At 43.4% G+C, this 26,145-nt stretch overlaps 1 protein-coding gene across 8 annotated transcripts in view; it reads right to left on the bottom strand.

The window, feature by feature from the left end:
* MYO5A (myosin VA) overlaps positions 1-23,039 on the bottom strand; it is a 98,296-nt gene extending 75,257 nt beyond the window's left edge. For all 8 annotated transcript variants that reach the window (XM_069025231.1, XM_069025233.1, XM_069025236.1 and 5 more), the window contains exons 1-3: positions 22,872-23,039; positions 2,544-2,654; positions 1,317-1,488 (exon numbers count right to left, since the gene is read on the bottom strand). In XM_069025231.1, coding sequence (XP_068881332.1) covers positions 1,317-1,488; positions 2,544-2,654; positions 22,872-22,898 — 310 coding nt within the window. In that variant the 5' untranslated portion in view covers positions 22,899-23,039. The remainder of the gene's footprint in view (positions 1-1,316; positions 1,489-2,543; positions 2,655-22,871) is intronic.
* Between the last annotated feature and the right edge of the window lie 3,106 nt (positions 23,040-26,145).

Genomic DNA, 26,145 nt, shown 5'->3' with positions numbered 1-26,145 from the left:
ATCACGTCTGTACTGGGAGAACGGAGGTGGTTTCCCAGTGCTGGGACCACACCATGCACCTTCAGCAGGGGCTGCCCAGAGAGGCATCACTGGAGATACTCAAATACTCAGACACTTTGGCTGGTCCAAGCCGTGAGCAACCTGATCTAGTCAGACTTGCTTTCAGTAGGAAGCTTCACTGAAGACTTCCAGAGGTCTCTTCCAACCTAAATTATCCTGTGCTCCGACTGCACGACCGGATGAGATGTGGTATGAATCATCACCCAGTCCCATGGGATGAAGTCTGGCTGCAAACAGGGGGTGGCAAAGTCTGATCCAGTCCCCTGTGGTCTGGTCACTGCTGACAGCAGGACTGGGAACTGACGTGCTCTGCCGAGCATCTGCAGATTAGGAGCAGCCAGAGTGAGCAAAATGTGGCAGGATGTTAATGCCTCAGTCTGTCCATCACAACACGTCTAACGCCCTGCTGCCGGATTGGAAAGTTATGCTAAAAGCTAGCAGCGTATTTTGACTAAACACAGAATTAAAAGAAACATATGAACACAGAGAAAAAAAGCCCAGAAGAATCAAATCTAAACTTTAAGACTAAACTACCTCACAATGTTTATTTTTAAAACAGACCATCCAATTGCAATTTTGCACCTATGATAAAGTGATCATTAAAGTAACTTTCCTCCATTCTGGTCATCTGAAAATACCACAAGCAATTACAAGTTTGGGTAACCTCTGCTGTAAGTTAAAAGTTATTTTTAAAACCAGGATCTATTCTAACTGTGATAAGACAAGCATTGGCTCATGAATTGTTACAAATTCACTTCTATAGTTGCCCTGATTAGAAAACACGAATAAGAAAATAAACTGACGTCTTCAAAAGAGATGGAGGAGCTCAGTGCAGAGGTAACCAATCATAGGTTGCCTCTACCTGTAATAAATCCACCAAAGAGGAAGGCCAGCTCCTGCATCTGCAGTGTGTGAGCCTCCTCCCACCCACACCAATCTGAGCAAGCCTAAGTGGAACACCAACCAGACAGGAATCCCACTGGGAAGCAAAAATTGCTGAGAACACATTTTATAAACACAGTCCTTTGGGGAGCTAGAGTAACACACAGTGAAGTCAATTTTCTCTGAACCTTGTTACTCTCAAGTCTACTTGATGCACTTAATGACCACAAACACAGGGACTTCCCTAAGAACAGTCCAACATGCCCTACCACTAAATGATTTTAAGCTAAAGGCAGACATATCAACAGACAACTTTCCTCTTCCTGTCCAGGCAGTTCTCTGGAAAGATCATGGTATGAAAAGACAGTACTTGCCACAGTAGGTATAGATGAGTTTCGAGTCTATAAAGCGAACTTTGAGGTTGTGCAGGACAGCAGGCTCGTGGAGATAACTGAGTGCTGTGAGGTCATTTTCACCAACGAGGATGTCAGGGTTCCGCAGGGGCGGGAGCTCCTTCGTCTTCGGATCGAGGCTGTACTCTAGGTCCTGAAAATCAAACAGAGACACTCGAAAGAGCTGGTGTTTAGGTTCCTTAATTCAGTTCCTCCAACTATTCTTCCCAGTGAAACATGCTCAAGGTAAAAAAAAACCACAATGAAAGATTTCAATTACCTAGTGATTTGAGTTAGCAGCTCTTTCTCCAAAAATGTCCTTTAAAATTTCCCAGAGGGCTTTTCTATATGTACAACAGGCAACTGCATGGAGATACCATCTTTTCAGACTATTACTTAAGCAAACCCCATGCTTCTGCTGCCATATCTTCTTACTGGATAAACCAAAATATGCTAGATCACAAATCTAACCACCTTTTCCCTCTTGTTTTCCTCTTGAGTGGAACAGGTAGGGGAAGCAGATTCCCACCAATCTACAGCCAGCTTCATACACAGTAACACAACATGGGAACGTTGGGAGAACACCATGAAGAACACAAAATTGAAAAAAATGCTACTTAGAACCTTTTTCGGATATAAATTCATCTCTAATATAGATGTTTTAATTGCATCTGTCTCTAGATCTAAAATCACTTAATTTACCTGCTATTTCCATGAAAAAATTAAACTAGAAGGATGTGAGCTTTTCACAGACATGTCATCATTTCTCAACACAGTACACAGCACCCTTTTTGCAATGCCCTTAATCCTTGCCCTTTTTATCTTTATTAATTTTCTGCTGGTTATATTCAATTTAAAAGTCACAGTTCTTTCTCTGCAACACTGTTCTCCTAGCAACCCTGTCTCCCTGGAATAGCAAACCAGGGCTATACATTTAATGGCATAAGTAGAAAAAGATGATGCAACTGAACATAACAGGCAGTGGATAAAAGCAACTGCTTTTTAATTTATTTTAAAAAGGCAAAATTGATTTTTGTAACTAAGCAGTAAAATTTTCACACCAAAAAATGCTGCAGAAAGTGAGTGGACAAAAGCAATTGCACACACCTAAATACAGCTATATTTTGACAGTACAGCTTCCTGCAATAGATACTTCAGTCTCTGGTTGAGAACAAGAACTATCAGCTTACAAACAATACACAGACTTACCTTGCCCTCTTCAAGTCGAAGCTGGAGGACTTTATCTCCAGGTTTATAATCTTTAAGAAGTTCTGCTGACTTCCAGACCTCCTCTGGATCAGGGATCCAAACCCTGGCATACTGCAGTACAATAACAACAGCAAGAGATCAGTGAGCTTCTGTTGCACTATAGTTAAATCAATGCACATGACACTAAAAGGATTTTTTTTCCATTTTAAATACATGTTTAACAGACAAACTCTTAAGCAAGAGGCAAGTTAATTAGTACATCTGAGGTGAATAACTTGTTCTATTGATAAATGGCTACACAAGCATAATTTTACTGCCTACACAGAGAAAAAGGCATTTTCCATGCAAAAGATATCCCAAGATACATGCTCAATGCTGAAAATCTACAAAGTAAAAAAAAAAAAAAAAAAAACAACAACACAACCTGTGTTTTCAGAAAGATCAAAAATTTGGCTATCCAAAAACATTACTTGGAATAATTCTTTGAGTAAGTTCTAAATGCATTTGTAGCACATTTTATAGCCACTTTTGCCTTTTTTCCCCCCCAAAGAGAACACTATGGCCCATCTGTGTTAATTTAGGCAAAGCTGCCTGATCAAGTGTTAAAAGCTCTTTCCTCTGTAGTTACAAACAGAGCTAGTTTAGAAATTATTATATCCAGAATGCCAAAAGAAAAAAAACGGAAAAGATTTGGTTGAAAAGGCCTCCAGATAACAGAAAAAAAATCCACAACAAACCAGATTCCCATTAATGACCATTTGCATACAAACTTTATTCATAAAAGTAACCCAGTGCAAACATATGATTTGTTTTCAAAAACAGCAAGAATATTCATATTTTTAAATGAGTGAAGATACAATGGTTACCTCATTCAAGAATCAATTAAAGACTTATGGAAACCATCTGGTTACATATACAGTCGCATGGACATGCAAATACACACATATGAAAACAGCCCTTGAGTAGAACAAGGAAAAGGCTGTGACATTTTTAATGTGTTACAGCTCCTGAACCAATGCTCTTGCAATGCCTAGAGAGCACTGAGATCACACCACACCCAGCACCTTTGCAAACAAAACAGTTTCTGGGCTCTGGAGGTGCACTCATACACCTCATTGCAAAACATTCTCAATCCACTCATTTATTTCCAAATAACTATAACGTATTTGTCAAAGCATGGCATATGATGGCAGAGAGAACTGCATTTGGTCACACACAGCTTCACCACCTAACATCTTACACAACTTATTTTTGTATAGCTGCTTCTGCCTCAAAGAATGCTGCAGTTTTTTTGCCCACTTATAAACCCAGTTTTCCCACTATGGAAAATTACAAACTGCTTGTTTCTGCTAGGGATTTTCTGAAAGACTTAATGAAAAACTTCATATTGCTTTTCTGCTGCAAGACAGGACACGATAAAACTGAGCAGCAGTTTAGGGAGCAGGACCTGCACAGCCCCAGCCCCACGACAGGGAAGTGCACCTGCCCAGCTGGAGGCTCAGTGCCTGCAGTAATTTTGAACTTCAGGAAGCAATTTGCTTCCCATACCCATGATGATCCTCAAGAACAGTGCACATGAGTAATTTACAACAGCCTAAATCAATGGCTTTTACCCTTAACACAGGGCAGCCTTTAAAGCACTGCCTTCACCCTAAGAGCTCCCAAGCTCCTGAAAACCTTACACCACACACACAAACCAATTCTCTCTACCGAGTGAAAGGAGAAAGATAATGAAATAAATAAATAAAAACTCACTTTCATCATTCACACTACACAATACATCATGCTCCCACACCTGGCCTTTCTCCATCATCACTGGGTGTTAATGCCAGCCCTAAGAATCTACTTTATACAAAGGCAAGAAGCTTTGCTCTTTGTAGTCAATTTCTGCTTGTGTGGCTTATTTTTTTCTTTGAGCTTTGCTAGTGTCATATATATATTTGCTAGTGTTTTCAATGCAAAAGTGCTGCATTACTTTATTATTTGTATAACCTCTTCCCCACTCCCCAAGAGATAAATTATTTGAAAAATGAAAGATCCCCAAAACAATTTTTCAGTATGTGCTCCTTCCAATCACAAAGCACTGTATATAACAACAGAGGAAAGCAGCAGCAGAAGGCATAGTTCGGGCATGTGGATTAGCTGTTTTCAGCCCTTCTGTATCCCCAATTCACAAGGCAGGAAACTGAGCTAACAAGTGCATGTGCAATGCAAGCACAAATCCACAGAAACTACAAAGTAAGTCCAAAATAATTAAACAGGACTTGACAGTAGAGGTGCCATATTAAAGTCAAGTAGCATGCTAAGGAACAATGTTTTCTTTCCACTTGGTTTGAAACAAAAGAGACCCTGTAAAACTTCATAATTCATAAACTCATGATTTCATATAATAGTAATTTCAAATCACAATTTCATATCATAATTTCAAATCAAAAAATCAGTAATTCATAAGATACATATATCCAAACATAGCACAATACACTTGTTCTCAGAATTCTTTTAGTAAAAAAAACAAAAGCCAAGAAACAAAACCCTGCCAGAAATCAGGGCAGTTTTTTCAGTTTAACAAAAGATGCTCCAGACACAGCTGCAGACTGAATTCATACCACACTTCAACCAGGTTCCATCCCCAAGATGCAACAGAAGTTCCCCATCCCCAATATTTCTGATAGGATATTCCTTCGAAGGAATTAACAGAAAGCAAAGTAAATGTAAAAGAGGAAAGCATTTAAATGTTGTCTAGCAAAAAGGACCAGCAGGCTGGTTTCCTTTAGGCTACACAAAGAAAAGTTTCCTGACCAAAGAAAGGCAGCAGCCTGAAAGACACAAATGCTGATAACCTGAAGCAGCAAATGCTGTGTGGCAGTTCCTAACTATGTGATCCACGGCAGCATGAAAGAGGCATCTTTAATTTATCCAGCTAAAACTGTACATTTTCTACTGTCTAGAGGAGGGAAAGAGAAAGCAGAAAGCACATCACCATAGAAACTGAGCTACTACAGACAGCTGAACCTTCCATGACATAACCCTACAGATATTAAAGCCATCCTATGAGTGCTAGGCTGTAGCTTTTCATCTCCAGCATCAGTGCCTAGCCTTAAATCCCTGCCAAAGAAAACACCTGGTAAAAGAAATGGGTGGGAGGAAAAAGAGACAAGTTCCTAATCATAAGTACTGAATCATTTCACAACATTCTCACCTCATTAACTTAGCAGAATGGTTTGCAAAATCAGATTTTCATGCTATCTTTTATATAATCAGTTGATACTAAAATTCCATTGCTGCCTAGCCTTTAATGGGATCCAACCCCACAGAGGAAAGCAAAGCACCAACACTGGTGGAAACAGGACCAAGGGCCTCTCTTGGGAAATACCTTACACTGGGATCTGCTATTCATCCCTCTTTATTTACTAGTATATAAAATAGAGTTTATGACAACATTAGAATAAGGCTAAAATAAGATAAACTTCTAGTGACACTGATTTACAAATCAGCCTTCTAAAAAGGCAAGGAAATTCTAGTTTAAAAATTACTATGGTCTCTAAAATTCTAGCACTGAAATGGCAATATAAATTACAGCAAGAATCAAATGAACTTTACTTTAATCGTCCTGATTATGATCCATCAATACATTACTCCTTGTGGTAGTTCAAGGCAAATTCTGACCCACAAAAAAAAAAACCAAACTTCTGATAGGGGAGACACAAGTTATGACTTAAGGAAAGGCCATGAAATCAAATAAAGAGCTCTCCTATCCATGTAACACTGTTGTCCTTCCTCTGTGGGTAGGATTCTGGCTCAACACTGACAACTCCCTCTCCTCATTGGAGATGTGGGACTGGGAGAGGCACGGGGAGGACACACAGCATGTCCTCCCACCCTACAACAAAGGATACCTCCAGCCCAGCATCCACAGCACCACTGCTTAACCTAGACTAGTTTGAAAGGCAGGATGAAAATAGAAGGGATACAGATGAGATGTCCTGGAATTCAGAAGAAAATTAAATCATTAAATGCATAATGACAGGACTATTTCAGATCTCAGTTTCCTGACTCTCTTCCAGCCTCAGCAGACCAACATAAAAAACCCAGCATCTCCAAAATCCCCTGGAAGCACATTTTCAAGGAAGGACAAGATGGGCAATAGTTAATTGATATCTACAAAGCAACTCGTAAAGAGTTCACAGCAAAACAACAAACACAGAAGTTTTCACATCTTACTGGTGGGTCAGAAGGTTGGCTGCATTACTACAATTTTACAAAATAAGAAAATAGAACAGAAAATCACAGTATTCTGTCATACCTCAGGATTCCATCTTAGATCACATGAAGAAATCAGCAGACTATAATAATTATCTATCAAATGAGACCATATGACTCACAAAGCCTCTCTTCTGAGATATTAACCTCTTGAAGTACTAATTGACATTGCTGACAAAATGGAATTAGCAATGCAAGCGGCTCAGCAGTCTCGTCAGCAGGCAAATACTTTCCTACTTCCATTGCACAATCACAAACACAGCAGAAGGAGATACAGCTATCTTCCCAGCTCACCAGCTCTTTTGGGTAAGAGCTGAAAGGGTTTGTTAAATGATCTACACCCTAGAAGGAAAAAGGAAATTTCAACTCAGAGAAAGCTGCCCCTAGTTTCTCAGCACAACCTACCCATATAAGTAAACTTGTATGATTTTCACTTCAGCAGAGATCATCTCTTTCTTTATTTACAGACAGCCTCAAAAACCACAGTCTTCCACATGTTAACTGAAAAAAATATGGGAGACATTGCCCCCCTCCCTCTCAAGAACGACCTCGGGTCCGGGAAGGAATAAAGCAGCTCATTTATGTCTGGATCAAAGAGACACCATCAATTCTGGCAGCACTAGCCAAAGGAGCCAGTGGAACAGCAACAGCTGGTGAAAGCCAAAGCCAAATGTCACCAAAATTATTCAGTGTGAACTTGTTGCTGACTGAACACGGCCACCTGGAGAGAGCAGGCTGCACTGTTAGGCTGGAAAAAGAAAAGTATCTCTGCTAGTAAGGTGTAACAACAAAACAGAGCACAAAGGTCATCAAAGTTCACACTGCAGGGGTGTTGAACTGATCTATGCAAAACGCAGAGTTATTACAAAAGGATTTCTGAGCTGTGGGATTTCCTTGGCTGGGCTTGCTTTGAAAACAGAATTTGATTAATAATTTCTCTTCAGCTTTATATCTTCCCCTATGCTTGGTTCATAGTGCCACCACCAAATATAATAATACTGAGCCTAGAAATACTTGAAACAGCAAATTCAGTTTTTAAAAGCTCTACATAAGCAGATCGACAGCCAGCTGAGTAACAGGCGAACACAAGTCCTAACGTGACCAGTCTGGATCTGCCACAAAGAGCTCGATCCCTCACACAGCAGCCGGGAGGAGGTCCCGCTTCTTCCACTGCTGAAACCACTAAAATTTGTGCCACCCATCCTGTGATCCATGGGCAGTCCCAAGGACACACTGCACTCCTATGATCAGAGTGCTGCTGCTGCCTGCACTCTGAAAAGTCAGACAGGACTTTTCTCCCATAAAAATGCCAAGTAACCAGGGAGGGTTGGAAAGTAGAGCATCTCCATGACAAGCGGGCTGCTGCAAAACCTCCGACCAACTCATCTTAATTCTTCTTAGGGCCAGAGGGAAACGGAATCATTAATTTTGGAAAAAAAAATCCAAACAGAAATTACAGTTTTCTTAAAGGCAGTAGCACTCCTTGGGAATGGAGCGTATTTTCTGTCTTGTTGCCCAGCAACAGCCATTTATAAACCTCTTGTAGAGTTTAAAGCCTGCTATTTACAAAGAATTCATTTAAAAATAAATTTATATCATGATCTACAGTAGGGGAAATGTAAGTGAGAATTTGTATTAATGTTTTATCTGGGCAACAACCCCGCCTAATTTACCTCACAGGAAGATCAAAAGCCCTGTGTTATCCTGTCTGATGGGAATTCCGTGACCAGCCACAAGCAGAGCTCCCAAACAGCATCCAGGGGACAGCAGTGACCCAGGGTCTGAGTCACCCCCTAAGCTACCAGCACTATGAGTTTGCATACCACTGACCTTGGGTCTGCAAATCTGGCTCACAGTTATGCAGGTAAGGCACTGCATCTTTCACCACTCACGAGGAAACTCCTTCAATCACAGCTCAATGAGAAAAAGTCTGTTGTACTTGAGTACTTCAGCTACCCTATAAACATCCACTGCGTTTGAATCATATGGATATAAAAGGGTTTTTTTTCTCCCTCCTTTCTTTCCTTCTTTTAAGCATTTTTACAAGGCATTCTTTGTATTTAGGGCCTGGGGACTCGAAACAACAAAAGCAACTTGCATGTCATTTGCCAAACACGCCTTGATTGTACAAGGTACAATCAAACTATCAGCATCCCACACGGAATCACTACAGCAAGATCTGTATCTTCAGCCACTGCAAAAACATGCATTGACTTACCTTTAGCTGAAACTTAGGGATGCAAAAAAAAGCTCAATCCCAAACACAGGTTATCTATATACACTGAAATTCAGAGAAAATTATCACCCAGAAAATCTACACCTTGGGCCTGACATCAAGGCCAAAAACTGCAGTTTTACTTTAAAATATCAAACCTATCAAAGAACAGTTATATTCCAAGGTCGTAATTGATACGATTTTCCTAAGAAACATTTTTAAGGAGTTAAAACACATGAAATGTTTAAAAGTCATGCATTTTCTTCACCTTTAAAAACACAGCTTTCTGCATTTTATGTTGATTGTACTTGACCTTCTCTTCAAAATGTCGTACAGAGGGAGACAGATGTGGTTTATAATCAGCTGTTATTAACCCAGACAATACTTCAGCTATTTAAATGATGCCCATTCACCCCCCTAAGCTGCTGCATGTGGGAACAGCTCTTGTTAGCTCCTGTTGTACTTCACAGATCCCCTTTCACAGGCTCTTCTCCACCCTCCCCAAGCAGCCAGCCATCCTCAGCCAGTGGCCACGGCTACATCGTGTACTCTGTGACTTACTGGGCATGTGATGCCAGCAGCACCCGCTGCTGAAACCCCTGGGCAGCGACGGGAAGTCACATGGGACACTGCTTGGGTACACCCTGGATTTGCCTACGTGATGCTGCTGAGAGGGCTTAATCAAGGCTGTATGATCAACTACAGAAAAATGAGACATGTTTCACAAAGTGGCCCAGCCAGTCTCTTCAAAGAGAAGCACAGATACATCCTTCCCTATGTCCCTGCCACGAGCCCACGTGGATGGCAGGGACATAAGGAAGGATGACAAGGAGTGATGCTCCTGCACCTCTGGCCTGAAGCTCCCCAGAGGACACCTCATACTCCACCAGTCAGCAGCAAAGCTGCAGTGTAATAACCCACCACAAACCCTCAGTGAAACAGCAGCGCTGCTATCTTATTTCATGCAGTATGCTATTCTCATCTAATTCAGTTCATTTAAAATAAACCAGGCTTAAAAATACATATTCACAGAAACAGCAATGCTGAAGAAAATTGTGTGTTTGAAAGTGTTTTGATTTCTAGACCTGTCAGAGGAATGAATGAGCCTCTGAAGAATCTTCAGAGGAGATGGCAGCAGCAGCAAGATCAAACCCACCAATGTTCTGGACACTGCTTGAGGCACAGCTCAGTAAAACAGCTGAGTAATCACAGTAAGATCTGCAAAAACATCGAACAGAAGTGTAACACCTATCGCAGACTGAGTGACAAGAAGAATATTCTGACTCATGTAAAATTTCCTTTGGGGTCATACCCACACAGAGAGGCAAACACTCTGTTGTTGCATTTCGATCCGTACCACCACAATGAAGGCCAGCAATGAATTACATGCTAGTGATTTCAGAAAGAAGTTAATTATAAGTCTGCCTTAAAACTCACAATTCATTCAACCTGAAAAACATGTTACAAGAATTGTACAAGAGTGGCCACAAGAAATTTAAGGGCAAATGGAAGTTACTGTGAATATTCAGCTAATGAGACATGTTGCACTGAAAGAAACAGCATTAGGGAAAGGATGCATGATTTCATGTTTGTGTGCTTACAGTGAATGCTGCTCCAATTTAAAAACTTTTTTAAAAGCCTACACCTAAGAACATTAAAAAAAACTTCAACATGTCGTGATTAAATGCATGGGTGTCTAAATTTAAGATTCAAGAACACAAACATTGTAAGAGCAAATAAAACAAGTGGCTGCAGGATTTTGTTTTAAGATGATGCAAGCCATAATAAAGACTTGACAGCATAACTAAATGGAGAAATAGACATAATTTCCAGACTCCTGGTCCAAATTCAGTCCAGACCGTCGTGCTTCTTCCCTATTTTTCATGCTGATGTCACACAACAAAACACTGACTTCACTTTCCCAAGTTCTTAGATTGATTTAAAATCTTACAGGAGCTTTCTACAATTATTTTCCCCAAAGTTTCTGGAAACCTGGCAGACAGGAGACAGCACCCCTGCAGCGCTCTCACAGCACACAGCCAGTCTCACCCCAGGACAGAAGGGGCTGCTGCAGCTGGGGGCTCACAGCAGGAGGAAGCGCTGCCTTCGGCCTCAGAGCCTCTGCCTCAGCACGCAGCCACCTGCATCGCTGCCCTGGGATCGCCTGCTGTAGCCTGTACTTGCTTATGCAGGATGGGACAATAAAGGGCTGCACTGATCAGACAGATGTGCTGCACCGTGCTGTGCCACAGCACTGCAGCTTGGAACAAGAAGCTACTGAGGCAGTAGTGGAGCCGTAACTGCTCACCTGGCTCACAGAGGTGAAACAAGGCTACATTTTCTGCTATCTGTAAAACATCTGGACAATTGCTGACTTAACTGTGAAAGTTTAATTTAAAAGTTAAAAATTAAAGTAAATATATTTGAGAGTAGATAAGGCTGTACTTTTCGGAGTGCCTTTCTGCAAAGTTGAGCTCAAGTCCAAAAGCGCCATCTTATTTTTACTTAATCCTAGCCCCCAAAAAGTCACATTTAAAGTAAAACACCAAACTGAGGTTTTAAAAATCAAAGATTAACTGAGTATTTTTTGTTAGACCAACACAGAAGCCTCAGGCTGAGATGCAGTTGAATCATTAAAACAGAGCTGACTTAGCTTGAGTTATTCAAGGAGAGCTGGTTTTACTCAGCTAAGCCAGACCGTAGCTGTCATCATGGACCGGTCCACACCACAGACAGCCTTCTGCTCTACTGCAACAGCAAACTGACACCAGTGAAGCACATCTAATGATATTTGGTTCCACCAGTCCTTCATGGGAAATTAACAGTAATTTACAGCAAGACCCCACACAAGGAAACCGGAGTGACCTGGCAAGCTCAAACTCAAAACCAGTGAGCGGAGTTAGACCTCCCGAAGAGCTGCCCTTCCTCCACAAGAACTGGGGGAAGCTGTGAAAGCAGAACTGGTGTTAGTGGCCACAGAGCTGCTCTCCAAAGCTCCCCAGCAAGAGCAGCAGCATGACTTCCCCTGGGCCTCAGCCCTGCCCTCGCCGCCCCTCACGGAACGGGCACAGGAGGGGCAGCGGGGCCGCGAGCGCCCCGGAGCCCCCTGCCACGGCAGCTCGTGGGAACCCGCCCGGAGCTGCACAGAGAAGGGAAGTTACACCCTTTCACACTACTTGAAGCACACTTTCAAGCATACCACGCTTAGTCTCAGAGAAACTATCCCGCTCCTTTTCTCTGCAAGTGTTCCCTCTTTGATTGCTCGCAGAAAGTTTCAATCAGCTTTACAGTCCCAACATGTAAGGCTGTCACAAGGAAGAAGTGTACTCAGACATGAAATTCTAACAACTTCTGCAAATGCCTCTCCTCATGCAAGATTTTTTCTAAGTGCAATGATCTCCTAAACAATGAGTTTAATGTCTGGCATGTTTGAAAAAGCCTTCTTTATGTATCTCCAAGATCTTAAGTCCAAACTCAACTGAAATCCTTATCAATAAACTCTTATACTGTAATACTAATAAGCACTTATATGCTTAGCTATACAGTCCTACATGCCTATGTTAAAACCGAGAAAACAACTGAACATATTCTACTTACTTTAACATACATATAGTCTAAAACATCTATTTCCATCCTGTAGCAACAGAGATTTTCAGCACTTTCAGATGCAGTTGGTATTTCCTTTCCAGGCAAAATAGGCTCAATCTCCACGGAACATATTTCCATATCTCTTGTGTTGGTGTATACTATCTCATAAGGCAACTTGGGAATCTCTCTCTCTGGTTTCCCCAGCAAAACAACTGAGGTCATCTGCTTTAAAGATACTTATGAATAACCCATGGAGTCTGCAGAAAGTAATGTGTGACAAGCCATGCTGGGGCAATGAATTCCCTCATTGTTAGACTGACTCATAATATTTTTAGGTTATTTCTCCGGCTCTACAAAGCACAAGAGTGTCCTCCTGTAAATCACAGAGCAGTAGTAAAATTCTCCTGTCTTGTGATAATCAAATGGAAGAACTCAAAGACACCACTGGTAATTGGAGCAAGACTTTATGATTTTTCATATCCATGGGTAGGTACATCACTCAAATGAGAAGTTCCTGTTTTTCCATATTTAGGACTGCCAAACTAGAAACACACAGTTTACATCTACCCATACAGCAACCCTGGAAAACAACTTGACAAATCACATGCCACCCTTACCCTGTGTGAGCTGCTACAAACACAGAATGAGAGCTCTTCAAAGCAATGCTGCTTTAGCCTTTACATTTAATCTTAAAGCAAGGGATCTCATCAGACCACAGTGTAAGTGGCCTGGAAGAGTCTGTTTTCAACCCTCTTCCTGCCTCCTAAGAGCTAAATAAACTCAACAAGCTACATCTGCTCATTGCCATTGCCATGTGAATGACCCTAACAGCCTCACCTACCTATAGCCACACCTGAAGCAGGGTTAAAAGGAAAAATGGAGACTTGATGAGCAGTGAGAGAAATACAACAGCTTCCAAGAGGTTCAGAAAGTAGCCACAACTTTCACCAAACAGCACAGAGCTGACAGACACAAAAACAGAGCTGCATTCTGCATTCCTGACTGATTCTCCTCCAGTTTGATCCTCATGTTGCTCCCTCAAACTATTCGTGATCATGGTGACTTCTCACTCGCACTTGTTTTTTGATGTTATGTTTGTACCTTCTTCTCCCTCAACATTCTAAGAAGCTTTACCCCAGCCTTGAGTACCTCCATAGCATTATTATTCAGGGAAAGATCTTGCTATTGTCGCTGACTAACAGGCCAAAGAAACTAAATCCATGCCACTAAGGAGAACAGGTGTAAAACACAAGATCTCTGCTTCTGTAAGTAATCTATTTGCACCTTAAAATTTACATTAAAATTTGCAGATACATTAAAAGTTGGGTCTTTAAAAGTATCTGCAACCCACAGACATTCAATGGAGTGGAGTCTTTAAACTTCATTAGCAGTGCCTAATGTTTCCTGTGTTTACCTTCCAGCTGCTTAACATCCACAATTCAGCAAGGAAGGCGCTTTCTAATGTAACCACATTAACTACTTTGCCTCTTTAAAAAACAAACAAACAAACAAACAAAAAACCAACAGAAAATCAAAACACACAGAACCCACACAAACTGTTTTAACAGCATTGATTTCTTCTTTCAATTTTATTTGTGTGAACACAGACTGATACATAGAAACAAACTACTAAATACTGCAACTAGCTGCAAGCAGCAAGCAAAGCAGCTGTACTGCGACAGAAAAGGCACAGAGAGTGACCTGCAAGACCAGGAAGACCCCAAAATCACCAAGATCATCAGCTCGGTAACTCTGTGGTTTTCATGTCTGTGCAGTGCTGGGCAGTCCAGGTTATACATCTCACACGGTGTTTCACACCAGGCTGCTGCCTGGAGGAAACTGAAAGCATGGACTGTGCTAAAAGATGAGTGGCACCATGAGATGGCAGGGTCCTGAAAGTGGAAGCTTCTGCTGAAAATACACTCTAGCTATTAAACATTAAAACTGGGGTTTAAGTAGACAGGCCCTAACTTATTGCAATGCTGCATACACAGAGCTTTCCTCAGAGAACTTGACAAGAGACATCCCTACGATGTATTAGTTGTTTTCCCACACCGATCATTCCTAACAGCTATAGGACAGCAAAGTTATTTCCCCACCATAAGAAGAAATAGAGAATAAAGGGCTTGATCTTTCATATTTATGTGCTCGATTTGAAAGCACAAAATTAAGCAATGTGTGATTACTCACACAGGATGAAGACAAATCTTTGCAGAATCAGGCTTAAGCAAACCCAGGGTTAAGCAAAGCCAAGGACATGGAGAACAAGGAGGAAATGATGCAGACCTAAGCAAAGGGTGGCACTGGCACAGGCATGTAGCACTGTTCTCTGCCAGGAGAGTCACCAAAAGCCTTGCCATTAGTGTTGGTAAACAAGGCCTTAGCAACCCAATCATACAACTCTGCGTCATGGATCCAGCTCCAGAGCAAAGCCAGCAAAAGGGAAAGTTACAGCCACCGGCTCTGTACAAAGAGTCCGTGAATTCAAAACAGTTTGAATTTTTTCTGTCTCCCGTGACTTTTAGATAACAGGTTTAATTTCATGCCTAATGCATTTCCACTTTCTTAAAAGTTCTGATACCAATTTGAACCAGCCAAACTCTTAGAAACATCATCCCTGTTGTAGCATATCTTAAGTGGGGTTATGATCCACGGAAACAAGCAGAAAGGCACAGTTTCATGAAAAAGTCAATGTCACAGACATGAAGCAAATTTCCAAGAACCATGGGCTTATTTCTGACCATAACACCATATTTTCCTGCAACAATAACCACCTATTATTAAGGACAGATAGGAAGTTCTGCCTTGCTATTTCAGCAGCAGAGAAGACAAGCAGAAGGTACATTCTGCTGCTTCAACTCATTCGAGTGCCTTGCTAATGAAGCATCAGGAACAACAGCCTTGCCCGAACGCTGTTCCTTGGCCCCGGGCCCAACTGTTCAAATACTCACTCTCAGAGTCAAGCACAATACACGCAGTAGTAAACACTGCTCCACTACAGTGAGCACAGAATTAGATCAGACATAACCTCTGCACCTTCCAGCACGCGAAGGAAAACCCAGCCAAGCAAAGGAGTTCAGACTCTGCTCATCCCTAACTTCACACATGCACACAAAGCTAAGGTGACTTTAATCAAGAGGCATACAACAAATCCCAATATCCCTTTTATCAGAGGAGCTCTTGCTGCTTGACAGGGCAAAGTGAAACTGGGTCCATCATCTCCCCTCTAGCCAAGATGCCTTTCAAACCAGCAACATCTGTACATGTGCTCATATACACATGCAGGTGTCAAATACCCCAGCAGTACAAGCAAAACTTCAAATAATTAAATATTTACTTTGTGTATACTTTGGGCTGTCAAGGAATGAAGCCTGAATTCAATTAATGTGTATAAATGACTGTATTAATGTAATAAGTAGTTACATATTAATGTGTATAAATGTCTAAAGGAGGGGGTGCCAAGAGGATGGACCAGGCTCTTCTCAGTGGTGCTGAGCAACAGGATAAGAGCCAACAGGAAGAAACTGATGCTCAGGAAGTTCCATCCTACTAATATGAGGAAGAACCTCTTTACTGGGAAGTGACTGAGCACTGGAACAGGCTGCCCAGAGAGGCTGTGGAGTCTCCCTCACATCAGATATTCAGAACCACCTGGACACAACCCTTTGCCATGTGCTCTGGGATGGCCCTACTTAAGCAGGGAGGTTGGCCCAGATGACCCACTGTGGTCTCCTCCAACCTGCCCCATTCTGTGAATGTCCCTGGAGGCCACCCCGAGCTCCACCAGCTCTGCTGCAGAGGCTAATCCAGGACAGACCCACAGCAGGCCTGCCAGCTGCACACTGCCTTCCCTCACAGCAGAAACCATCACTGCTTAACCTCACTGCCACTTCCTGCTTTTTTAAAATCCTATTAAAAATAGACCATCCAGAAACAGTGCAACCATGTGCTATTGGACATTTGTGTGACTTCCTCCAATTCAGCTGGCTCAATGAGCACATTTCAGTAACAAAAAATGCTTTCTTTAATACAATAGAGATTAGGCAAGGAGTCCCACAAAGAGAGACAAACTACTTTGTTACTAGAACACATGGAGAGAATTAAACTCCCAAAGGTCCTACAAGCAAACCCTAAGAGTTAGGTACATCTGTCTATCCCTTACAACACAACTGGAGCTCTCTGGCTCAACAAAAGATAATAATGGTGGTCATTACACACATTTTCTGACATAGCAGGAGCTTGGCAGCACTTTATATGATCATTTATTTATCTAAAAATTAACAGTAACCCATTACTTAACCCATCTGGCACATGCTATAAAATTGCTGCAGTTGAAGCAGACTGCAAATAACCAGTGGCAGCTCCATGTACAGACTTTACTAATCTGTAAGTGTTGCTGATGACAATTTGGGGGGGGCCCCACATAATCCACTAATGTTACTAGGTAAATGTTTTAATATGACATTCAAAGCATTGAACAAAAAAGATCTATTATTATAAATGGGACCTTCACAGCTCTTTACATGTAACAAAGAACCCACACAACTTCCCAGATGAGGTCTACAGAAAAAAAAAAAGTATTTTAAAATGTAAAGCTGTTATCACCCCTCCCCAAAAGCAGTTCCCATCGATGCTACACTTCCAGTGTTTCATCAGGACTACAGGATACACCCTCCCAGAAGCTATTTGTGGGCTGTGAGAAGCTTTCACAAACAGCTTGGTATCTCTTTGACCTCACCAGAGTGGCATCATTTCCTCCTCCAGACACACTCAGTGTCCAGGGGAGCAAACTGGGCTCGAGCTTAAACCACGGCTTGCGTGGCTTCCCAAGGCTCACAGTTTATTTTAACAACAGACTGCTGACACCTCACAAAACTGCTGTTGGAATGGTGAGAGCTTTTCCAGTTTCTTCAGCTGCTGTGGCTGACACCTGACTACAGAGTATTCCCACAGGCCTGGGCCCTAGGGCACGTCACCGTGTCCCGCAGGGAGGAGGAGGAGAGAAGATCCAGCAGGCAGGAATTGTGCAGCAAGATTGATTTATTTAATTATTTTACAAACTCTTTTATAGACTTTTTTCTTCATAGTCTAATTGGACAAAGGGCCAGCCACCCCATGGGGGTGATTGGCTAAAATCCTAAAACATCCATTGTCAAAATATTTTTCTACTATACCATAAACAAGACTTTTCAAGGTTGCAGGTGGCTTGGTTGTTTACCTTCCCTGCCACCTCTTCTGTGAGAGAGAAAAGTCTCTCACGGGCTTAGAAAATAGCAAGAAAATCCTTGCTAGCAGCATTTTGGTATCTACAACAGAGAACAGGTTTTTTTACAAAAACATAACAAAATGTCAAGGTTGGGTTAAACCAAGTACTGTTGGACTGCTGAGTAATTATATCCCCAGCACCTTTACTTTGAAGGCACTAGGAGTAAAGTGTGTGCACACCATTGTGCCTTGTCACCGGCACAGCTGCCATCATGTCTGTTCCATGCTTACAGAACACTGAGATCACATGCAATAGTTTTGTTGCAAAATGTGGAATACATAAAAACTTTTCCTAAGGATGTTCTTTGATCTGTGATCTTTGAATACTTTCAAGCCTAATCAACAGGAAAGGAGATTTAACCTGTGAAACAGATAGCAGCTAACAAGCTCTAAGCGATGTCCAGGTGTTTGAAAGACAATTTGCTGGTAGAATTGCCTTAAGGTTTAGGGCTTGACATGCTTCAGTGATCTCAGGCCTACTGGGAGGTTAACAAAGCTTGGGAAGAAGGATGTTCATTAATAAAAAACTAATAAAGCCAACTCAGGCAACTGTGCTGAATCAGTTCCCACTGGGTAAAAGGTAATTCCAGCAGGGGCAGATCCTGACCACCGACTCACAGCCACCGACCCAAGAAATCACCAACCCAAAAGAAGAGAAAGACTGAGCATGCAAGACTTAGCATGAGAAGCAAGAGAATCACTAACCAATAGAAGACAGAACACTAATTAATAAGAGAACTAGGTAACTTGTAGCCAATGAACATTAATGCCTTTGTTTGCTAAACTGTGTAACTGGTGAAAAGTTTTGGCAGTCGAGGTGCTGGCTTTGTGGATTTGCCACCCAGCACCCCTTTCTGTGCAGAACTGTAAATGAGGCAAATATCTCGACTCTGTGTGTGGATTGGCCTCTTGCACGCCGGGTGAAAGAATCTATTCTTCAACAACAGCCTGCACAGCGATAGGCAGTACTATGTAATTAAAGCAGCTTTTTTCAAATCCCAAGAGAAGTCCACTAACAGGCACGGAAATTTTGAAATAGTTACATTTTCTCTCTTATGCTCAGGTTGTTTTTTGCTGTATTTCCCTCCCCACGTAGCACTAACACACCCAAGCAGAGCCATTACCTGGTCAGAATCTGCTGGTTTTGCTTGCAAGGATCCAGCACAAGCGAAGGAGAAGACCAAGCATTGTAACACCCCTGGCTTCACCCCCAGAGCAGCTGCTGCAGACAGCACAGGGATAGCAAGAAAGGCCACTTGCAATGCTGGGGACAGCACAAGCAGCTTTTTGTTCTATGCAGTTTCCTCTGACACTTCCCTAACTCAATTTATTGCTCATAAACCCTCAAACTGAGCCATTTCAAGGTCAGCTACTGAGTTCAGCTTGCCCAGGCCATGCTCTCCAGTGAAAACTGTTTACTGATTTCTCTATGTTCAAAGGAACATTTCCACTCACTAGAACTGAAATTGGATTAGGCCCTGTGTTAGGACCAAACTAGCTGGAGTTGGCTCCCCCTCATCTTAAAGATAATGGAAAGGGAGGAGCATATTGGTAGCAACAAGAATGAAAATAAATGAATGTCTGACTGAATGGGTAAGTAAATAAATCAGTGCACTGTACACAGCCATACAAAAGTCAAACAGAAATCCCAAGAGGGTAAAGCAGCATGCTCCAGGAAAGCAGAACATGAAAGAGAAACAACTCAAGCCCAGGGAAAAATAGATGGAAATGGAGAACAAAAATGTCACTGCTTCACTCTGACTTTAAAAGAGGCAGCATAAACTTAGTGTCTGATCTGTTTTGTTGATTTTTATGTACAGGCAAGGAGAGCACGTGCTGGGGCTTGGTTTCACACCCCTGAAACTCACAAAGGCGATGTCTAACACAAAACATGGCAGTTCCAGCAGAGCAGGCAGATGAATTCCAGTTCTAGGCACAGCATTATCGCTTGTTCTTAAGTTCCACAGAAATCGAATTACACTTAACAAAAGCCAGCACATGGCCTAGATTGTCCCTATCAATTTTTATGGGTCAGCAGAAGTAGGTGTATATCTGTTGTTGGCCAGCAGTTCCTGAAATGGCAATCAGCTACATCCAAGCATTGCTCAGTGGGGCTACAGTGAGCCAGGACCAAGATCCTCCCGAGTTTGTTTGCAAAGTCAAAGAACCAAAACTTTCAGAAGTGAGCTCACAGCAAGACCACCAACCTGCCAGTGATACACATCCAACAGGACAAGGCTCAAAGGTGTAACATTTTTAGTAAGAATGCCTGAGATATAACTCATAGAACAGATTTAAGCTGCTTCACCCCAAAACTGAAGCTAATGCCCTCAAGCACAGTCTGCATTTGCAGTGTCACTGTGCACAGGAATACAAAGCCTCGCATGGTTTGGGCCCACTGCTCACCATGAGTGCACTGGAGCCAGTCCTTTAACTTAAATCCAAATTTCCAGATTAATTACAACCATGTCCAACTCCAAGGCTGGCTATACAGCCACCAAATTTAGAAACACACCTGGATGAATCAAAGCAATAGGGCTTTCACAGGAGTGGCATGACTTCTTCAAAACATCTGTATCGCTGGTTTCTAACAAAAAATTATCTAGCTTGGAAAAATAGGAGTTCCTTTCAGCTATTTCAATATGTGGTTGGGATAGTAGGTGATATTTTTATCCTGGCATGCAAAGAACCCAAACTGGAAGGCATAACATACTAGCAAAGCTGGACACACTGGAGCATACAGCAGAGCCCCACTTCCACCACCCCCAGCTGGAAATAAGTCTGTTCTCCCATTCTCAGGCAGCATCTGAAGAGATGCTGACAACTTCTTTTCAACCCTCGTCATCTAGTCATTAACTTAACTTTACCAACAATTGTTGGAAGTTACTCACACCAACACAGCTACCTGAACAGCACGGGCAAGCTGGGATGGGGGCAGCCAGTGGGAGAGGGTAAGAGAGATGCCTTTGCTTCAGGGCACACACACAGCAGCAACGATGTGCTGAAAATTCATCCCTGACCCTGCTTGCCAGCAAAATATCTATGCCAACACCATATGATAAGAGTTGATGCTACACTGGAAGCTCTGGTACTTTAAGCAGCTGCCCTGAATGACAATCTCTGCTTACCAGTTTAAAAAGATGTGAAATTCACTCTTTTTGCGCCTACGTATGTCTCTAAAGAGGACAAGAACAGCCTGTGGTGTGAGAGTGAAGCACAGAAGCAATCTCACTGGCCTTCATCACCCAGCGAGTCCCTGCTGCAGGATCATCCCTGCACTTGTCTGACTTCGTGTTTGCTCTTTTTACCTCAGCATGCTTTGACCTTAAATCCATTATTTATGTTACCTAATCAAGGATGAGATACTGAATGCTATTCAAACAGCATGCTGCCATTACTTGAGGAAAAAGCCAGCAGAGAGGGAAGCCAGCAGAGAGTCTCTTGAGCACCCAGCAGGTTTCCCACCCTGGCCTGTCCAACTCTAAGCCAGGCCCTCCTCAGGAATTATAAGGGGCCTTGAGCTTTCCACTGTAACACGGTTCCAAGACAACAGCACACCCACATTTTTGGAGGAGCTTCTGACCAAAGGATTCAACCACTCAGTGAAGAGAATTCAAGGTCAGACGAGGTTGGAAATAAAAAAAGTACTCTGATCTTTATGAGATATTTTAATTCCATAAGAACATCAACAGAGAGAGAGAAATCAAAAACACATTTCCAATATAACTCCTTACACAGAGGTCTATGGGGTGCCTGGAAACAACAACCACAGCTCTCTTGACCAGAATGGTAAATTTCATCCCTTTGGCATAGTTCAAAGAGATACTCTTGTACAAGACACAGAATACCAAGGTGTGCCCTGTCACTAATGTATTTAGTATTCCTTAGGGGGTGCAGGCACGCTCTTCACCTCTCTCATTCAATCTCTCCTACACAAATATACTCCAAGACACAGGCAACCCTGCTGAAGTGCTGAAGGGACTGTGCAGTTTGATTTGGCCTGATACACAGTCAGTGTGATGTCCCACCACTCCAGACTGGGAGGACTCTACAAATAAGGTGACCTATTCATGTCAAAACAAAAAGTCTGTTCCTTTTCCTTCCCTGCAGAGTGCTAGACTGGGGATAATCCTGGAGTATTTCAGCAAGTGGCTTGAGGATCTGGATGGTGTGGCTTTCCTAACAACACTCTTTGACTGTGCAAGCCTTTTGAAAGAAGTATTTGGAGTTTGCCATGTTGTACTGCCCTGCTCAATTCCAGTGACCTCTGTCATCCCTTCTGCCCTTAACGACCTGTTGTCTGTCATTTTTTCAGATTTATGCATTAGCTCAAGGGAGAGCAATGAAAACAATGCATTGCTAGAGGTGAAAACAACCATTTCCACATCTCAATTTGCAGACTTTGCCATCAAGATGCACAGGACAGTAACTGTTTCCAGGCAGAAGCCGATGAGATACTAACACACAAGACTAAAAAGATTAGAAAAATGTCTGATTAAAGAGCATATGAGAGTCACGCTGCGCATCACTGCTGACTGCAGGGCTTCTGAACGGCTGCCAGAAGAATATAATCCAAAGGTGCAGTGTCACCAAAAAGCGTGGCTGAATATCAAAGCGCTTATGTCGTAGAAGCCGTTCCTCCTCAAGGAGCGGGACGGTGTTCCCGAGGCCATAACCGAGCCGCCCCACCGCGCTGCTCCCCGGCCGCGGCGCATCCCCCGAGCCGCCGGAGCCGCCGGAGCGCGGAGCCCGCCCGGGAGGGAGGGGCGGCACGGGGCTCCCCGCGGCCCGGCCCCGCCGCCCCCCGCCCGGCCCGGGCGCCGAGCCCCTCCGGCGCGGCGGGGCCGGGACCCAGCGCCCGCCGGGCTGCGGGCCCGGCTGGGGGAGCGGAGCCGGCAGCGCCCGGCCCCCGCCCGCGCCCTCCCTGCTCCGCCGGGCCGCCCGCCCGGCCGCGCTGCCCCCGCCGCCCCCGCGCAGCCCCGGCCCCGCCGCCGCCCTACCTTCGTGTAGAGCTCGGAGGCTGCCATGGCGCAGGGCGCGGGCGGGCGGCCCCTCTGCGGCAGCCCGGCGGCGGGAGGCGGAGGCGGGCGGGAGGAGGAGGAGGAGGAGGAGGAAGAGGAGGAGGAGGAGGATGCTCAGGCGGCGGCCCGCGCCATGTTCCTGCTACCTGGCGGGCTCTGTGCATTGTGGGAGCGGCGGCGGGGACGGGCAGGGACGCGGGGCGGGCGATGCCTCCCACCGGCGGGCGGGCCCCGGCCCCGGCCCCGGCCCCGGCCGCTCCCGCAGCCCGAGGGGGCGATCGATGGGGCTGCGCGCCCCGTGCGTTATGCTAGAACCGGTATTCCTCCCCTCCCTCAGCATCCTGGGGTTTTTATAATTAATTTTATTTTTTCTCTCATAGACCGAGCAAATTGCTCGTTTCTTCATCAGGGGTGTTTATAATTTTGGCTGCCCCCCCGCCCGTGCTCTGCTGGAGGCGCGGAGGAGGCTCCGCACCCCGGGCACCAGCAGGCGCAGGAACGCTCCGGTCCCTTCCTTTCACCGGCGCCGGTCCTCTCTCAAAGCCGGCGGGACATGAGCCTCGTCTCACTGGGTTTACATCTGTGTCACAGCCTGCTGCAGCCTCTGTGTGCCTGGCTGCCATCCTACCACCCATCCAGTTATTCACATTGTGCATTTGGCATATATTTCTCAGGGTTTTGGTTTGGTTTTTTTGGTTTTGGTTTTGGTTTTTTTTTCCCAAGTTTTCCAGTTTTGGGGTTTTTTCCTCTCCGATTTTAATCCCATCCTTCAAATTGTTTACAGCCTCCTTCAGCTTGATTGCATCTGTCGTTCAAACCATTACTTAAAGCACTAAAGGGAAATGGGCCCAAACCAGTTCCTTCAATAATTAAGTCCAGTTGTTACCAAGACACAGAGGTACACATCTTTGAAAAGTTTAATATCCATGTCAAATCGGAATGAAAAGCCTACTCTATGTTCCAGCAAGGTCTCAAGATGCCACCCCACTGCTTTATGAATCGTTAATGTCTGTTTTTTACAGCTCAGGTTAGGGCAAGAGTTCTTTTGACAGCAGAACTAAAATACTACTCTCTTTCTTGGTTTTCCTTTTTCACCTTGGAAATGCATCCTACTACTCCAAGTAGTCCAAAATACAAAACAAGTTTGAAATATGTATGCTTGCCACACTCTCCACCGAAGTGCTTTTGACTCTTTATCCTCTCTCAGAATTCAGCTGTTTAGCTAACAGCTGTACTCAGTGGGCAGTATCTGTACTGCACCTGAAACTCACCATGACGGGAAAGAAACAGACAAACCTTTACAGAGAGTCTGAACCATGAAAGAGATGGGTCAGAGATCACTCATCAACTTAGTAACAGAGAGAGAAAATGCTATCCTGACTCCTGAAACAAACACTCCCAATAAATGCTTAGCTGGACTTTGCTGCTGCTATCTAGGAAGGAGATGGAGAAAGTAGCAAGTACAAACGAAAAATAGCCAAGATGAAAGTATGGAGCTTACCCAGAGTTGTTTGTATTAGGTGCAGATATATGGCCTTCACAGCTAGGAAACAAAGGTTAGTAAATTCAGAGTAGAGATTAAAACAATGCTTGATTCTGCTGGGAGAGTTCAAAATAATGTGAACTGAATTTTAAAAATACTTTTTTTCCATGTTCTACCCATATGTCCAGGCTTATCAACCACGACTGCTGTTGCTGTCCCATGCCAGGAGGCTCATTCCCATCAGCAGAACAGGACATTCACTCTCAGTGCTATAAAAAGCCCAGAACAGGTTCCTGGGAACTGCTGTCCAGGTCAGGGGTGAGGTTTTGGCTAAGCAGTTTACATAGCTGCTCTTCATCTGTATGCCAAGGCACACCACAGAGTAAAGCTACCAGTCGTCCTCCATGTGCAACACTGAAATTGTGAACAACTGAAAAGTCAGTTTTGTTTTCAGATAGGACCTGGACCTCCCCTCTGACTGTGGGATGCTTCCTAGCCGTTATTTTGAACCCTTTCCTCAGGGTATCTATTCTAAATTCAAAGACATTCATTTCAAGAGTTCGCCTGGACTGTGGATTACTGATCTCAGCCATTCACAGCTGGAGCTCAGGAGCCAAATGTAATTATAAGCGATAGCAAAAAATAGATATCTGAGTCCAAAATATGCTGTGATTTGACACAATTTGCATAAACCAGGATTTCAAATCTGCCATTAAGGACAGAAATTGGGGGCACTGAAAGTTGCCAAGAAACAACCTGTTTGTAATATATCCAGGCTGACTACTTATCACTTTAAGATGCATCTCCTGCATCAAATATTTGCTGGCAAGATTTTAAACGACCTCATCTCTTACCTTGCACATCTTTTTGAAAAGATGGCATTTTTCTCAGAGCACAGATCCCAGCGTGTTCCAGATAACAAAGTATAGCTGATGTAACTGACACAGTCCACGTGCAGAATTTTATACTGAATTTTTGTCATCTGTCCTATCTTTCTTCTTACATCTGTGTTCCGTTCATATCTATCATCTGTTCAACTGTGGCAGAGAAATTCCCTTCTCACATAGGGCTTCCTATTCTGTTGTCACACTGTACAAATGAGCAGTGAGTTCTCTGCCAAGCCCATATTCTCACACTCCATGACCAGGCCTGAAGACTTTAGCTGTAGAAAAGAAACAGGGCTGGTTTCAGCCAGCACTGATGAGCAGTTAAGAACTCTGAAATTTAATGCAAGAGACGTGTTGGAAGAGAGACAATTGTGTACCATGCAGGTATGCAGAGCACAGACGGTGTTACTGTAACCTTGGGGCACTGAGCTAACTGTGTAAGTAACACCCCATGGCTCTAGAAGCTGTGCAAAGATCAGTACCCGAGCCTCAGGCTGACTGGGAAATTAGTTGGACTTTTTTCCAGCATTGTGATTTCTGGAAATGTTGCCATATTTAGGCCAACAGTCTGAAGCAATGCCGACTTCTTTGCACCAGGCTGGTTCCCAGACATCCCCTTCATTCAGTGCAAGGGATCAAAACAATCATCTGTTACGGAGTTTTCAAACAATAAGCTTTAATTGCCTTAGAAAAATAAGCACTGAAATATATATAAATGTGATTACATTAAAGTAATTCTGTAGTCTAACATACTAGAAACCAAAGCCCAGTCATATTTTTAATGATACAGAGTAGCAAGATTTAGGGTTTAGAAATTTTCCATAGAGAATACCGAAGTACCCAGTATTGTTTAGGAAACCACAGTAAAGATGAGACAAACCTC

Source organism: Aphelocoma coerulescens, chromosome 10, assembly GCF_041296385.1.
Source record: "Aphelocoma coerulescens isolate FSJ_1873_10779 chromosome 10, UR_Acoe_1.0, whole genome shotgun sequence".
Classification (NCBI taxonomy): domain Eukaryota; kingdom Metazoa; phylum Chordata; class Aves; order Passeriformes; family Corvidae; genus Aphelocoma; species Aphelocoma coerulescens.
The sequence above is the reverse complement of the archived record's forward strand: the minus strand, read 5'-3'. Positions and strand labels throughout refer to the sequence as shown.